Source organism: Pseudopipra pipra, chromosome 8, assembly GCF_036250125.1.
Source record: "Pseudopipra pipra isolate bDixPip1 chromosome 8, bDixPip1.hap1, whole genome shotgun sequence".
Lineage (NCBI taxonomy): Eukaryota > Metazoa > Chordata > Aves > Passeriformes > Pipridae > Pseudopipra > Pseudopipra pipra.
In genome coordinates, this window is record NC_087556.1 from 185,373 (window position 1) to 201,924 (window position 16,552).

Sequence of the window (16,552 nt, forward strand, 5' to 3'; positions counted from 1 at the left end):
CCATCCCATCCCATCCCATCCCTGTCCCATCCCGTCCCTGTCCCCGTCCCGTCCCGTCCTGTCCCGTACCGTTCCCATCCCATCCCATCCCATCCCATCCCATCCCATCCCATCCCATCCCATCCCATCCCGTCCATCCCATCCCATCTCACCCGTCCCGTCCCATCCCATCCCATCCCATCCCACCCCATTCCCGTCCCGTCCCATCCCTGTTCCCATTCCCGTCCCATCCCACCCCATTCCCGCCGCGTGGCGCAGGGCGGTCCCGGTCTCTCGGCGGCGCCTGCGCAGTGCGCGGTGGGGGGGCCGGCGCGGCGCATGCGCGGCTGGGCGGCAGCGATGTCGGGGTTCAGCGTGGAGGAGCGCGCCGCGCCCCACAGCGCCGAGTACCGGCTCTTCTTCAGTGAGTGCCGCCGGCACGGCGCCCCGGCCCCGGCGGGCCGCGGGGCAGCCTGCCGGGCACCCTCCTCCCGCGCCCGCCTCCCTCCCCTGCGCGCCCGCGTGGGTCCTGCCCGCGTGTCCTTCAGCATCTCACTCGCCCCCCCGCTTCTCCCTTTGCCTTGCAGAGGATGCCGCCGGGCGATACATCTCCCCCTTCCACGACATCCCCATCTACGCGGACGCCGGGAAGGTAAGAGGGGATCCTGAAACACCCAGGGGGATCAGGAGGTCCTGGAACATCCAGGGAGTGCTGAAACACCCAAGGGATCGGTGGGTCATGAAATACCCAGGGATCGGGGGTCCTGAAAAACTCAGAGTTTGGGGGATCCTGAAAAACCCAGAAGATCAGGGGGTCCTGGAACATCCAGGAGGTCCTGAAACACCCAGGGAACTGGGGGTCTGAAGTATCCGGGGGTCCTGAAACATCCAGGGGGTCCTGAAAAACCCAGGAGATCAGGGGGTCCTGAAACATCCAGGAGGTCCTGAAACACCCAAGAGATCAGGGGGTCCTGGAACATCCAGGAGTTCCTGAAACACCCAAGGAACTGGGGGTCCTGAAATACCTGGGGATCAGTGGATCCCAAAACATCCAGGGGGTCCTGAAACACCCAGGAGATCAGGGGGTCCTGGAACATCCAGGAGGTCCTGAAACACCCAGGGAACTGGGGGTCTGAAGTATCCGGGGGTCCTGAAACACCCAGGGAACTGGGGGTCTGAAGTATCCGGGGGTCCTGAAACACCCAGGGAACTGGGGGTCCTGAAATACCTGGGGATCAGGGGGTCCTGAAACATCCAGGGGGTCCTGAAACACCCAGGGATCAGGGGTGGAACACCCGGGGGAGGCTCCCAGCTCCCCACACTGCAGGAACACCTGAGGGAGGCATCGCCTGACTGTGCAGGGAGTGGGTTTCTTGCTGTCCTGGCCTCGGGTGGAGCGACCCAGGAGAAGAGAATGGGTGATCTCATTCTCATTTTTGCATCTGAGATGTGAGTGGTTGGCTTGAGCTTACCCATAAAAGGGTTTTGGGTTAAAAAAAGAGGTTTTCTGTTCAGCTGTAATATCTACATCCACTCCTATGGGTGCTGCATATTTCAGGCTTGGGGTTTGACTGCAGTGCAGCCACTTTATGCCTGCAGTGTAATCCAACACTGAACAGAGGGTAAGGATGTTGAATTTCTGCTTTAGCATCTCCTAGGACCTTGTGCCTCTCAGAACCTGCCCCATGCGGTGCTGCAGGGCTTTCACATCCTTTCAGCAGCCAGCTGTGAGTCAAATTAGGCTGTTCTGAACCAAAAAAGCCCCAGCTCCAGGAAGCCAAAATGGTTGTGATTCATTTTTCACTGACTGCATATTCACTGGCACCCTGAGCTCTCTGACTGTGTTCTGTGCTGTTGTAGCTCATCTCTTCCTCTAATATGTACTAAAAAGCTGTGCAGCTTGAGAAATGCAGTGGATGAGCTAATGTTCATTAGACAGAGATGTAATTTGGAGGTGTAGAGTGGTTCTGGGAAGGGAAAAGAATATTCTGAGTTGAGAGATGAACGTCTAAAAAAAGCAGCGGATTGAGCTACTGAGGTGGAGGTGATGGAGCTACCTGGGGTGCTCCAGGAAGCCTGCTCAGAAGGGAAATGATGGATTGTAGTCATCAAGGACAGAGGTGAAGCAGTTCCTGTGGCCGAGTGGGGAAGCAGTTTTCAGTGCAGGTGTCTGAAAGGTAACCCCAGACAAGGCAAATCCGGATAATCCTGCTTTGCAGATGCTCGCAGAACAGGGGAGGAAGGAGCAGGGGAGTGAGCACAGGGGTGGGGAGGATTTCCATGGACTGGTAATGCTTAACAGGGGAAACCAAGCTACTGGTGTTTACCTGAGGCACACAGGGCTGCTGCCAGCACCTCCGTGCCAAGTCATTCAGAGAAAAGAGTCCCAGGCACTGAAGGTCTCAGTCCCCAAAGTTACACAATGGTGCTGATCACACCAGGCCTCCCTCTGTGGCTCGAGTGTCTCTGCACTGAGGTTTAACTCATTACTGAGCAGGTGGGTTGCCAGCTCTGTTACAGAGCCCAGCTCGGAGCCAAAGGTTGTCTCACTCTGTCTGGGCTCCTTGATCTTTATCCTTAGACTCCTAAGACGCTGAGAGGATTGCAGGGTGTTTTTTCCGGTCTGGGGCTGGGCTGGGTTGGTCTTATCTGTACCTGAGTGCCTTGGAACGACCTTGGGCTGCTCACTGAGTGTCTTAGGCCAAGGCAGATCTGACAGTGGGGGAACTCCAAGCCTTACAAAGATGCAGCTCCGAGTCACCTTTCCCTGCCTGCAGAGCCGTGAGCACCCTGCCCAGCCTGATCCCAGTGCCTCATTCCTCTCCTCCCGTTAGGAATAAAAATAGGGTGTACCTTTTTACATGCAAAATACAAATGAGCAGTGACCCCTGCAATTAAGGGGGGTAATAAACCTCTGCTAGGGCAGGGTGTGAGCAAAGTCAGTGATGTAGCAGTGCTTGTTGCACAGTATCAGTCTAATAATGGCGCAATACACGTTCGAGGGACTTTGCCGTGCTAATACAGCTTAAGGTGGGGATTAGAAACCTTGTCCAGGCTAGGGAGCAAGGTTTGACTTTTTGTTGAACAGCCATAATCTCTTCAAGCAGCAGATGTTGAGGTTCAAGTGTGGGAAAGCTTTTCTGGGTGAGGAGGCTGACACTGAGGTCTCAAGAGGCCTCAGCCCAACGGGATCAACAGGAGATGTTTTCAAGCATCACCTGTAAACTGAATACTGCAAGATGTGGTTCTGCATTTCTCCTCCCCCACCTTTATCCTCACACCATGCCACTAACGAGGTCTTCTTTTATAGGAGTGTCAGCTTGGAGAGAGGGCATCCTTCCCTACATCATGGCAGATATTTGGGAGCGATGTCCTCGGTCATTCAGGGCAGAACATAGATACCCACATTATTAAGTTGGTGGCTTGTTCCTGTTATTCTTATCTGTTCTAGATGGCCAGAGCAGCCCTTGCTGGAACATTAAGCACTTTGTATTTAATAAATATGCCCCAAACCTCATTTTGTTACGTCCAGGATAGTTTGTGTGCAGCTGTGTTCAGTTCATTTAACCTGCTGTTCTGTGTCCCAGGAATGTGATGGGGATGTTTGTAGGTGGCAACTGATGGAGAATGTGGGGGTAACCTGCAGAATGTGTGGGTAACCTCAATCTGGCCTTTGCTGGGGTCTTTTCTGGGATTCAGCTTTAAGTGATTCCATGTGACTGACTGGGCTATGGGAGTTTCATCAGCTGCATCAAAAAAAAAAAAAACCCACAGAAAAAAATCTTAGGGTTTCATGGGAGCTGGCTGGCATGTGTTTCCTAGTTTAAAGTGTGGTCTTCCTTCCCACTCACTGATGTTTTACTTTCTTCAGAATGTGTTCAACATGGTTGTGGAAGTACCTCGATGGACAAATGCTAAAATGGAGGTAACTACATTACAGTTCCTAGCAAAGGGGCTTGAGCTGGCTAAGTCTTAATCTTTGGCTCTGCTGATTCTCTCCTTCTCAATCCCACCTCCAGAATCAGAGTGGTTTCTAACTTCTCCTGTCAGTACTTGCTCAATGCTAGAGGTCTGGCATGGAAGCTGAGATTGCAGAAGTTTGCCTGGGTATTCTTCTGTGGCTTCTGATTAAAGCAGCATTTTATGGCTCTTAACCCCATGTGATTCTGATGCTTGGGAGTCTGCTGAAAACTATATCCCAGGAGATGGCAATGCAACAGGAAAACGGAGCTGTCCAGTATCTGCTGCTGGCTTCAGGGTCAGCTCCTGGTCTCTTGGCTTGTCAGTTCCATTAAAAAAAAAAAATCACTTGTTTTTTCCATAGAGAGCAAAGCAGGGGGATTTATGCAACTTTTCTTTCAGATTGCAACAAAGGAACCCTTAAACCCAATTAAGCAAGACGTGAAGAAAGGAAAGCTGCGCTACGTAGCCAACGTGTTTCCCCACAAGGGCTACATCTGGAATTACGGTGCTATCCCACAGGTACACTGATCCGTCCCAGTGGCTCAGCCATGCTGGTGGGGAGGAGGGAGGATGCCTGTTATTGCCACTGTATTAATGAGCAAAAACTCAGCAAAGAGTCTGACCTGGAACGTGGCATTTGCAGCTGGATATGTAATCCTGCTAATTGAGAGAACCTGTCAGGAAAACAGGGGTCTTTCTAAGCAGAAATCCCAACAGTTAGGCTTCTAGCCGATGTTATAAACAAGCTGTCAGAGGATGAGCAGCTGCTGATAGTGAGGTACCTGCTGTGCTGCTCCTCTCCTTGGCTGGACAGTAGCTGGCAGGTCCTTGGATGAAGGAAGCTGTCACCGTGCATCTGGCAATGCAGGGCCTTCAGTTCCTGCCTGGTGAAGCACAAAGAGCTAAAGTTTTATCCTAGTGGTACGGGATTTAGGCTGAATCTTTAAGGAAGATTCTTCTTGCCAACACCCACCACTGCACAGATGTGCTTTCTCAGAAGCCAACTGGCAAGGCGGGACCAACAGATAGGGGCATCTGGACACATGCTCTGAACTGGCTGGGGACTGCTAGATAAAGGGGGACTTGGAGGAAGGCTGTTTGCCCCTGATGTTCTCCAAGGCTGGGGTTTCCTTCAGAGAAATAAACTGTCAGTGTGAGATCCCAGGGAAACACTCTGAATTTGATAATTCTAGTCTTGATAGCAGTGCATGCTGAGCGTTGTCCCTACGTGACTTAACACAGGCTCTCAAACTCGAGTTGTTTTCTGCTCAGATGGATTCTGGAGCCCACTTCTTTGTGCAGAGTTGCATCTTTTGAAGCCTTTGCTCTGTCATGTGTTAGTGGATCAAAGTTGTTTATGCATCAGGAGCTTAACACCTCCTTGTAGAGGAGTGTGGTAGCGATTGTGAACGGTCCTTCAGCACCACCCAGGTGTCACTACACCTTCCTGAACACTCTGGATCCGTCACGAGGTCTTCACTATACTAGTCCTGTCCTGGTATGCAGAGATTTGGGAATGATACTCCTTCTTTTTATATCTCAACCCCCTTAGAGGTAGATACCCCTTATGATGCAAGTGGGCATGGAGTTCTTTTGCTCCTGATCAGAAGCTGTTGGTTTTGGAGTCAAATGCCTTCTGCAGTCCTGTCTTTCAGTTTACACTCACCACTGTGGGTGAGATGGGACACTGGGTAGCACAGGGTGTGGGGCTCTGCATTCTTATCATTTTAATTGTTTAATTAAAAGGAAACAATACACCCTGTCTGTCTTCCATCTCTGCTGGACTGCTATCTGGAGCTCAGGAAACTTCTGTTAAGAAATGAATAGGGAGAGGAACAGGCAGGCAGCCAAATCAACGAGTGTTCTTTATAGATGTGAACTTCACCTTTAGGCGGCTGTGGAACAGGAGGAAGTCTGGAAAGTTGTTGAAAAAAGCTTTGTTGAAAGGTTTGTTGGTAGGAGGGAGCAGCTGACCCTTGGCAAGATAAGGCCTTTTAACTGGGATTCAAACTTAGCAGGCACAAGTGAAAAAGTAGCTCAAGCACCAGTCCTGAAAGCGAGTGTGAAGTGGGCCATCATCTGTATCTTCCAGGCACTGCATGCCTGAAACAAACCTGCTTTTTTTTTTTTGGAGTTCTTGTTTGCAGGTGTGGTTGACTTTGGTGTTGTTTTTTTCCAGACTTGGGAAGACCCAGGTCACAAGGATGAAAATACTGGCTGCTGTGGAGATAACGATCCGATCGATGTGTGCGAAATTGGAAGCAAGGTAACGCATTCTAGAGGGTAACTGTCTTCTGAAACCTGTAATTAATGTCTCCAAAGTCAATTAGCCAGAGACATTATTTATTTCCTACCTCCTCCACATTAAGGATGTGATGTTTCCCTCTACTGCCTCTGAAGATTGTTGTTGAGATGAGCCAAGGCTTATGAGCTGCTGATAAGCGAGACCTAATTTCGTGGTACCTGACTGCTTGCTGAGCTCTTGTACAGTCTCCTGTCGTGCATTCCTTGGATGCATCAGCAAGGACACCAAGGTCTTTGTCCTTGCAGGTCTGCTCCCGGGGAGAAGTCATCAGAGTGAAGGTGCTGGGCACGCTGGCACTGATTGATGAGGGAGAGACAGACTGGAAGATAATTGCTATCAATGTGGAAGACCCAGAAGCAGACAGCTATAATGGTGAGTTACAGGAGGGAGGAGCAGGATTAATGCTTCCCTTTCTCCCAAGAGAGCCTGCAGGAGACTTCCAAGCCAGGACACAGGCTTGCTCCTTCTGTGCCACGGTGTTAATCAGGTGTGAAGCTGGAAGGACAGCAGAACACAATGTTTTCAGGCCTACAGCAAAACATTTCCCTGCTGTTTGTCACACCTTGTCAGTCCCCTTCACAGCGTGGCATTTTGAAGCAGAGTGTGGCTGTCCAGCCTGTCCTCAGTGTCTCTAATCACAGCTAAACGTGTCCAGGCTCCTGGGGACAATCAGGACTGTGAGGATGAAACACTGACTTCCCTGTGCAGACACTCACTGTGTCTTTAGGGCAATCTGTCTGAAATGTTGCTAAGGCTGCTTGAGGAGGGGCTGAATGGGGGACAGCTCAGAGCAACTGGGTAGAGCTGGGTAAATTCTGTTACTGCTTCTGGCTAACAAACCTCTTCTGCCCGCCTAGATATCAATGATGTCAGAAGGATGAAGCCTGGATACTTAGAAGCTACCGTGGACTGGTTCAGAAGATACAAAGTACCTGATGGAAAGCCAGAAAACCAGTTTGCTTTTAATGAGGAATTTAAAGACAAGGTAGGCTCAGCTGTCTTGGTGCGAAGGCACTCTGTCCACACTGAGCTGGGGGGGTGTGGGGACACGAGTGAGCAGTGGGTGAGAGAATGGGTTTTTATGGAGCTGCTGATAGCTGACTTCAGTCATCCTGCTGTTTTTCCAGCCTACCACTCTTGCTTGTTTCCAGCTTGCAAGAATACTTGGAGAAAAAGCATGTGGTTATTGCCCTGGTGCTGTTGGATATTATCAGTTTTTCTTCTAGGTGTCGTTCATGTGGAATCACCTCAGGGCTGGGAGCCTCTGTGTCAGAACCAGGGTGGAAAACACTGGGTTTGTTTGCTCCTGCTCTGGAGCAAAGGCAGCTTGACATCAATCACCCTTTCCTTCCCTTGCTCATTGGCTTTGTTCCACTGCAACCTGGTGCAAGTTAAACTTAACTCAGGAGTTAAAAGACTTACTTCTTCCTTCAGGCGTGAAGTGTTCCCTCACGCCCTTTGAGTAAGGCTCTGCCTTGGCAGCAGTGTTCCCTGGCTTGGATCAGATCATCTGCTGCTCCTCAGTGGGTGAAATCCTGCTTCTGTGCCCTGCCTTCTGCCTGTCCTGGTGTGCCTTGAGGGGGTTAGTGAGGTAACTCAACTCCCAGAGCTCCAGACTTGGTGCAGAGGAGGGGAGTTCCTCCAAAGCACTGCCTGGGAAAGAAAATAGAAGTCACAAAGGACTTGTCCCTTTCGGCTGTAGCACAGCACTGGGTTGGTTGGGCTGGGACATCTCACTGCCCCTCAGGATGGGTGAAACCAGAATCAAGGCAACCGGAAAATCGGGATAAAGAACCTCCCACATGTTCTGCAGTGTTTTATTTGGCTCTGTGGGGTATCAAACCAGGATATTTATTGCTGGTGTTCACACTAACAAAGAACTGCGTGTGCTTCCTTCTCTAGCTGACAGGTTAATGCTTGAGCATATACTGCTCATTCTTAAGGAAAGAAGCTGATATGCTTGGAAACAAATTCATTTTTAAATAATTGCAGAGCTTGATTAGCTGCGTGTCTCTTCCTGTTGGCCTGAATTATTTGCCTGGAGTGGAGGAGAGCTCCTGGATAGGCCTGGATCAGCAACTGCTGGAGACAGACCGAGTGGGAGGAGCAGCGGGGTGGAGGTGCTTTTATGATGGAGCAGCACTGGCCCCAGACTGGAATATCTGTGTTCAGTTTCTCTTGGCCTCCAGCTCGCTCCGTGACCTTGGTGTATCCTCCCATCTCAAAAGCAAAACAATTCTCCTTGTAAAATCCTGGTTGTTTCAGCTGTTGTGCACTGGGAGGTTGCTGCTCTTCCTGAACAGCCCAGTGACAGAGGAGGTTTCTTTCAGCCTCTTCCACGGTTAGAACTATCTACAATCAGCCTATAAACACTGTTCCATGTGACTGACAGTCTGGAGGAAATGGTCTAGTGCTGCCACGTAATGTGGTGTTTGTTCTCATCTCCACCCTTAGGATTTTGCTGTGAATGTCATCAAGAGCACTCATGAACACTGGAAAGCTTTAATAGCAAAGAAAACTGACGGGGGGGAGATCAACTGGTAGGTTCATGCCCATGGTACCGTGCACCTTCCTTTTCCCTGGACAAATAACCCTGGAACTCCCTTTCCTGAGTGGTGCCATGCCCTCTGTTAGCTGCTGGCTGTCTCCCCAGGCCTTCCCCCTCAGCTTGGCAGCTTTAACAATAATCCTTAATATTCCATTATTCAGTACTCCCTGAGGAGGGCCCGGGCTTGCACATTCTCACAAGGGTTCCTCTCTCTTCTAGCACAAACCTGACGGTGTCTGACAGCCCCTTCTGCTGTGGCCAAGACTGTGCAAAAGCTACTGTGGATGCAGTAAGTACAAATCTGAGCGCCCAAACATCAGGAAAAGTGATATAATTTGTATAAACTGCCCTCTCTGTGTGAATGGCACATTGCATGCTCAGAATTTTTTAGGTGACCGAACACAGCACCTGTGTCTGATCAAACAGGGTGGATGGTGGAGCAAGCCAGGTGTTCCTCCAGAGGCTTCTCCTTGCCCTTAGTAATCTGGAAGATGGAGTCCCAAACGGAGTTTGTGTGAAGGACTAAACTTCTGAACCAAAGCTTGGCTGTCAGCTTTTCAGAGAGTGGTTAAATATTTGGCCTTCCAAGAGCTTCACAGAAGAGGTCCCTCTTTGAGAAAAGAGAGTGTGATTCCCTAAAGCCTTGCAGCCAGGGACTTTGCATCCTTTGGAATGAAAAGCTTGGTGTTCCCTGTGTAGTACTCCTGTCCAGCTTTGGGAATTAATCACATCTCACTAGGCTTGTAAAGTGCTGTTGGCAACCCGAAAGGGGTTAGAGGAATGGGACAGGAAAATCAAAGTGCAAATCTTGCCTCGGTGTATGGAAACATTACTGGAAACCCGAGGCTCTCTGTAGCCTCAGAGAGACTTTTAAAACCATCACCTTTGGTTTTAAAGTGCTGGTATCCTCTGGTGGCATCCTGATTAATTTGTGTGTTTTTGGAAGCACAGCCCCTGTGGAGAGAGTGTCACCACCCAGGGATCCTTCTCTGGCTTTGGTTAAAAGCTCTTCAGAGGAGTTTTCCCAGTGCTTTGTGCTTCTATTCCCCCCATCACATTGTAGGTTTATAAAAAAAGGCAGCTGCTCACAGCTGTGTGGATGTTGGAGTGGTACCTGCTCGTGGTGGGAAGCAGATGGCACTGCAGCCTGTGCTTGGAGCAGAGCACTTCTGGCATGGGGGGCATCTCTGGAATGGGGAGGCTGTGGGGATGGCAGGATGCTGCTCAGTTATTCCCTCACAGCTGATCAGCACTGACTGCCACAGGATCTTAAATGGTGCTCAGGGAAGATTTGTGCAGCCCTACAAGGTGTAAGGACAGCCTTGGTCAGCAGCTGCTCTCTGATAACACCCTTCTTGTTTCAGGCACCGCCATGTAAAGCTGCCAACCCGATCCCACCCGAAGGTGAGTCTGAAAACCCACCTTTACATCCCAGTGCAGAACGGGGGCTTCCTCAGAGGAATTATCAATAGGAAAATGAGGGTCTCAAGTGAAATCTGGATGTTGCTGTAGCCAGGGCAAGGCCCAAGGGCCGAGTTAAGGAGGGTGTTGAGAGCCCACTGCTGCATGGCAGGAAGAGGAGCTAGGCTGTCACTTCCAATCCCTTCCTGGGGAATAAACCTGTGGGAAAATGGATGTCTTGGGAGTCCCAGGTAATATGGTTCTGCCTCCCTGGGTCAGCTGAGCCAGTGGGGCTTGCTGTCCTTGCCTGAACTGAGTAATGGATGCTCCTAATGGCAGCCTGAACCAGGGTGGCTCCTTGGGGAAAACAAATCCATGTAAACAGGGCTGTGCAGGAACCTGTTTGCTGTGCTGTGGAGCTGTTAGCAGGAGCAGGAGGAGGCCCCTGAGCTGGGGGTGACACACACACAGTGCCATGTGACTCCTTAATAACCGGGTGGCTCACAGAGGACTAACCCCCCTCCTTCTTTTTCTGCCCCACACAGTTGACAAATGGTTCTACTATGAGAAAAACTAAGTCCCGAGGACGGCGGCGAGACAGCCGCGTCCTTCCCGCTGGGGAGCCGCCACATGCAGGAGTAGCCCAGAAAAAATAGCTTCAGTGTCAACAAGGAGACCTTGCCTGTAACTTTGCTGATTAGAATTACGTACCTAGCAGTGACGTGCCGGCTGCGCTGGGGCCCGGTGGAGGCCAGAAGACATAATTTATAAAATCAAAACACCCTGCTCGCGCGTGGTCGTGTGCTGTGCTCTGAGTCGTGAGGGGAGGTCGTTCACCTGGTACGTGTGTGGATGCTAGAAATAAAAACTACTGAATCCGACTGCTGTGGCATTCCCTCTCCTTCCCCTCCCTGGGACCGAGGGGTCACAAACACTTTGGGTTGGGAGAGAACTCGAGCCCAGCCTTTGGCTGCTCATCAACTAGGCCGGAGCACTGAGTGCCACGTCCGGTCGTTCCCGTGGACCCCTCAGGGACGGTGACTCCGCCACCTCCCCGGGCAGCCCCTCCCAGTGCTTAAAATCGCTCTTTCTGTGAAAAAAAATCTTCCCGATGTCTGACCTAAAACCTCAAGACCACGTCCTCTCGTCCTGACACCTCTGGGGGTTGTGACCGGGTGGGGAGGGTGTTTATGGGGTATCGCAGTAGCGCGTCCCTCCAAGAGGGAGGGTGGCGGGGAGGTCTCGAGCCCTCCTTCCCCCGGTCTGGGGCGGGTCTCGAACCCGCGGCCCCGGTGCCGCCGCAGCCCCTGCGCGCGGGGCCAGCGGGGCCGGAAGCGGGCGGGGCGGCGCTGACGCGTTTCCGTCGGGCGCTGGCGGCGGCCGCGGACGGGGCTGGGTGGCGGCGGCGGCCCGGGGGCAGCCGGGGGTGAGCGGCGGCGGGGAGCGTGAGGGGGCGGTGGGGCCCGGCCGGGCGCGGCGAGAGGGCCCGGCGGGGCGGCGGGGGCCGGGCGGGGCCGGGCTCGGGGCGGCGGCGGCGCGGGGGGTGACACGCAGGCAGGGCGGGGGCGGGGCGGGGGCCAGGCCGCGCCGCCCGCCCTTGAGGCCGGAGCCCCCTCGCCCCCGGCCCGCTCGTCCCGTGTGCCCCCACCCCTCACCTCCTGACCCCCGATCCTCCCCACCCCGACCCCCTCGTCCCTCGATCGCCCCCATTCCCCCCCCGCACCCCGGACTTTGTAACTCCGGCGTTTGGGGGTTTTTCTTCTCCCCGCATCCCGCAGGCGATTCATCTCCAGCGATGTCTTTCATCTTCGAATGGCTCTACAACGGCTTCAGCAGCGTTCTGCAATTCTTAGGTAATGCTACAGGCCCCCCCGCCCCCCCGTGCCTCGCCTGCCCCCGGGTCGGTTTGGCTTCTCCCGGTGCCCACATCCCCCAAAACTTAGGGATTGGGGCGGCTCTGAACAGGGTAAAGGGTGGCGGGGAGGCTGCACGTCAATAAAGGGATTTTTTACGCTATTGGGGAGAAACTTTGGGAGCATTTGGAGGCGTTTTGCCCCCACTCTGTGTTTCTCTTGCCCTTTAGAAGTGCGGGGGCAGCTGGGTCTGCTCGGCCCCAGACAGAGGGAGCTCCATCCTCCTCCTGCTCCTCCTGCCATAGTCGTGGGTTCCAGTGGAACTCCTTGCAGAAGGATGGGGTGCCTGCTGTCCCGAGCGCCTCTGGGAGGGAGGGATGAGAGGGATGGGGTGGGAAGAAGTCCTATTGGGAACCTGAGGGAGCTTTCCTGCGGCCAAAATCCGTTCATCCAAAGGAAACAACGTGCTGTCCCCTGCTTTCCACCTTCTCCCCAGCAGCTCGCTGCTGTATTTTATGAGTTTGTTCAAGTTTCATATCCAAAATACCCTGTTGAGGCAGCAGACAACCCCTAATACTTTGCTGCACACTCTTCTGCTGGGATGTGCCGGGAAAAGGAATGGAATATTCACAGAAATAGGAGCTTAGGGGGTGCCCGTTGCTGTAAACACCACCATGCTTTGCTTTGGATAAAGCCTGTGTGTGTTTTCCCTGCTGGAAGCGTGCACAGGTGGCAGCAGAGCTCTGGGAGAAGGGCTTCCCTAAAAACAGCAGCGTTCTGGCTCCAGGTGGTGAGCCCGCTGGAGTTTTCCTCTTGCCTTCTTCCTCTTCCTCGCAGGTTTGTACAAAAAGTCTGGAAAACTGGTGTTCCTGGGGTTGGATAACGCGGGGAAAACCACTCTGCTGCACATGCTCAAAGATGACAGGCTGGGTCAGCATGTCCCCACGCTACATCCCAGTAAGTCTTCCTGGGTAAAGCCTCCTGGCGCGGCATTTCCTCTGGAATTTTGGGGATGTGGTTTTGGAAGACACCTTGGTGGTATAAGCTCTGCCTTGGGGCTTTGAGGGTCTTAAAACCTTAGCTGAGGTTGCAGCTGCCCGAGCTGAAGTGGGTTTGTGTTTTCCTCTCAGGTATAAAACACACAGGAACTGGTGTTGTTCAGTCAGTGCGAGGTTTTCTCGGGGGAAGGGAGAGTTTTCCTGGTGAAAAGTGTAATAAAGGATGATAATTGCAGATTAAAAGCCTTCAGTGGGAGGCCGGAGAAATTATTTTTTGTGAAACAGCTCCATTTCAGTCACTGAATTCTGCAGGAAATCCAGGGAATTCCTGATTGGAGGAGCGTGTGCGATGCCAAGGCAAATCCCCAAGGAATTCTGTGACAGCTTCTTTATTTTCCTGAATCCCTGTGTTTTCCCTTTTTCAGCATCAGAGGAGCTGACGATTGCTGGAATGACCTTCACGACTTTTGATCTGGGTGGACATGAACAAGGTAAGAAAAAACTACCAAAGATTGATACTGACAAGCATCAGCAGTTAACAGTGCCTAATTATTCACTGCCTGGGCTTATTTATGGAGCAACACATGGAAAGAACCTCCTGGCTGTAGGATTGTTTGGAAGGAAACACTGCCAGTTCGTGCTCTGCTGCCTGAAGTGTTTTTAGCCGTGGGGGACTCCAATATGAATTTATTTCAAATTGCTGAACTTTCAGGTTTAGAGTTTCTAGAAGTTCTAAACAGAGTTTTTCTGCCCTTTTCCCTTTTTTTTAATGCACACACACAAAAAAAAAAAGGCAGTGTTTTCATGGGGCTGTGTTTGTCCCTCTGTGTTCCAGCTCGCCGGGTCTGGAAGAACTACCTGCCTGCCATCAACGGGATTGTCTTCCTGGTGGACTGTGCAGACCACTCGCGGCTTATGGAATCCAAAGTTGAGCTTAATGTAAATATACTTCTCTTTTTTTCCCCTTTCCCAAGACCTAAATTACAAATAATAGTCCTTTTTTGGGCTGGAACTTGTGCAAAGTGTGTTTTGAGAGTCTCATGCTTTGGATTGGCACTTCCAGTGAGAAGCCTGGATGCCCTTACTCTGGGTGGAGCACAGGCTCTTGAGTTCAGGGGAGGTTTGGTTTGGACATCAGGAGGAATTTCTTGCTGGAAGGGGTGGCCAGGCCCTGGAAGGGGCTGCCCAGGGAGGTGGTGGAGTCCCCCTCCCTGGAGGTGTCCAAGGAACGACTGGACGTGGCACTCAGCGCTCTGGGCTGGGCACAGGTTGGACTCAATGGGCTGGGAGGTCTTTTCCAACCTAACTGACTGTTGTGAGTCTTTCCCAGGAGCATGGAAGCACCAGAAAACAGCCCTTGTTGGTCACAGAGCTTAAACAAAATCATTTTCTTCCAAAAACAGCTCTTTTTTACTGCCTCTGCTGAACTCTCACCCCCTCTTGCCCCCAGGCCCTAATGACAGACGAGACAATATCCAATGTGCCAATCCTTATCCTGGGTAACAAAATCGACAGACCCGAGGCCATCAGCGAGGAGAAGCTGCGGGAGATCTTTGGGCTCTATGGACAGACCACGGGAAAGGTAGGGAGGCACCCAGGCCTTGGATCTGGAGGGCAGGGCTCCCCTGTTCCCTTTCAAAGTGAGGCTCCATCCAGAAACTAATTCAGCTCTCACTGACAGTTTGTCCACGGGATTGGCCAAGGTGAATCAATAATGATGATGGTTCCTTCCAGTGCCTGAAGGGGGCCTACAAGAAACATGGAGGCAGACTATTTACCAGGGCCTGGAGTGACAGGACACAGGGAATGGCTTCCCACTGCTAGAGGGCAGGGTTAGATGGGATAGTGGGAAGGAATTGTTTCCCTGTGAGGGTGGGGAGGCCCTGGCCCAGGTTGCCCAGAGAAGCTGTGGCTGCCCCTGGATCCCTGGAAGTGTCCAAGGCCAGCCTGGACGGGGCTTGGAGCAACCTGGGCTGGTGGAAGGTGTCCCTGCCCATGGTAGGGAGGTGCACCAAGGTGTTTTGTAAGATCCCTTCTGTCCCAAACCATTCCACAATTGGACAATGCCAATGCCCTCGGGCAGGTTTTGGAACTGCCAGAACTGTACAAAACACGGGGGGCTGTGAGAGGGGTGTCCCTGGGTGGTGGTGGCTCGCTGGGCGCTTCCCTGAGGGCTCCAGGGGTGCAGCTCTGACTCCTGTTTGGATTTCCCTAGGGAAACGTGCCCCTGAAGGACCTGAACGCGCGCCCCATGGAGGTGTTCATGTGCAGTGTGCTCAAGAGGCAAGGCTACGGCGAGGGCTTCCGCTGGCTATCGCAGTACATTGACTGACACGAGAGTCCCGCTCCTCTGGACTGGTCCTGTTCACAGCTTGCTATGGACTTTTCTATTAGAACACGGGAGGCTTTCCAACCGCATTGACCAAGAGACTCCTGGTTTTCCGGCTGCCCTTAGGGCACAGTGGTGACACCACTCTTTTCCACGCGGCGGGGAGGCGGCGCCGTTCCGCAGGAGTTGTCCCTGTCAGCTCAGTGGCAGCGGGGCTGCTCCGGTCTGGGAAGTCAAAACTCTGCACGCTGCTCTGTAACAGCTGAAAAAGAGAGCACGTCTCACCACTGTGGTTTAATTGACTTCAAAAAAAAAAAAAGAAAAAAAAAAAACGAAAAGGAAAAAGCAATTATATTTTTTAAAGAAAGTGTTAATGTAAACGGCGTCCCTCCTAACTTTTTAGTTTAACGTTCATCTTGTTTAGTCCAGAGTCTGGTTTAGGGTTTTTTAAAAATATATTTAACAATATTTAGGTATTTCACGAATTACTGAACCAAGGTATCACGATATTAGAAGTCCTCAATAAACATAGCATTTGGGCTTAACTGAGCTGTAGGGTGGCTGTGCTGTGTCACGCTGACCGACAACGACGTGCCGTTGGGACTGAGGTGTGCAATCCCAGCTTCTTTAGTTTACAGGGATTTTTTTTTTTGATTTTTCCTAGTTGGAGAGGAGCACCTGGTGCAGGTTTGGGGGGTGGTGTCTGGCACTCGCTGACAGTGGGAAGGGGCTGCCTGGTTCCACCTCAGGCCAGACTCTTCCATCGAGGGCGTCGGGTCCTCTGGCTGCGCCATCGCAGTGAGAACCACAAGCTGTTTGGGTTGTTGTAGCATGGAGGTGTTTGACATTTGCATATCATGAAGTTATTAATGTAGACTAAACCGGTTTCTTTTATACTCTCGATGGACTTCTTTTGTCTGAAGTTTCATTACTGTCTGGCACTCATTTTCAGTTCAATAAAGACGTGTCTTTCTCCTCTCAGGGGGCAGGAGCCTCAGTCTGGCCTGGCACTGGCTGGGCCCCGCTGTGGCCGTCGGAACAGCTGCCATGGAGTTCCAGAGGGGTTTGGACAACGCTCTCAGGAAAACAGCAGGATTCTTGGCATGTCCTCTACAGGGCCAGGAGCTGTACTCAGTGATCCCTGTGGGTCCCTTCCAACTCAGAGTATTCTATTTG

General features: G+C 52.1%; 2 protein-coding genes and 1 long non-coding RNA gene across 3 annotated transcripts; 2 read left to right on the forward strand and 1 right to left on the reverse strand.

The window, feature by feature from the left end:
• Positions 1-287: 287 nt before the first annotated feature.
• On the forward strand, positions 288-11,077 carry PPA1 (inorganic pyrophosphatase 1). The gene is made up of 11 exons (XM_064662082.1): positions 288-403; positions 567-631; positions 3,851-3,904; positions 4,342-4,461; positions 6,122-6,208; positions 6,493-6,619; positions 7,105-7,232; positions 8,702-8,787; positions 9,015-9,084; positions 10,160-10,199; positions 10,742-11,077. The coding sequence occupies exons 1-11, from the start codon at positions 319-321 to the stop codon at positions 10,771-10,773; spliced, it is 894 nt and encodes a 297-aa protein (XP_064518152.1). The 5' UTR covers positions 288-318; the 3' UTR covers positions 10,774-11,077.
• LOC135417702 (uncharacterized) lies at positions 1,748-10,746 on the reverse strand. Its single transcript, XR_010432180.1, has 2 exons — positions 10,218-10,746; positions 1,748-6,742 (listed from the first exon to the last, which is right to left on the reverse strand). It is a non-coding gene; the product is annotated as an uncharacterized LOC135417702 (long non-coding RNA).
• A 456-nt stretch (positions 11,078-11,533) lies between the features above and the next one.
• Positions 11,534-16,357, forward strand: SAR1A (secretion associated Ras related GTPase 1A). Its single transcript, XM_064662086.1, has 7 exons — positions 11,534-11,622; positions 11,975-12,049; positions 12,887-13,006; positions 13,473-13,538; positions 13,883-13,986; positions 14,498-14,629; positions 15,263-16,357. The coding sequence occupies exons 2-7, from the start codon at positions 11,992-11,994 to the stop codon at positions 15,377-15,379; spliced, it is 597 nt and encodes a 198-aa protein (XP_064518156.1). The 5' UTR covers positions 11,534-11,622; positions 11,975-11,991; the 3' UTR covers positions 15,380-16,357.
• Positions 16,358-16,552: the final 195 nt, after the last annotated feature.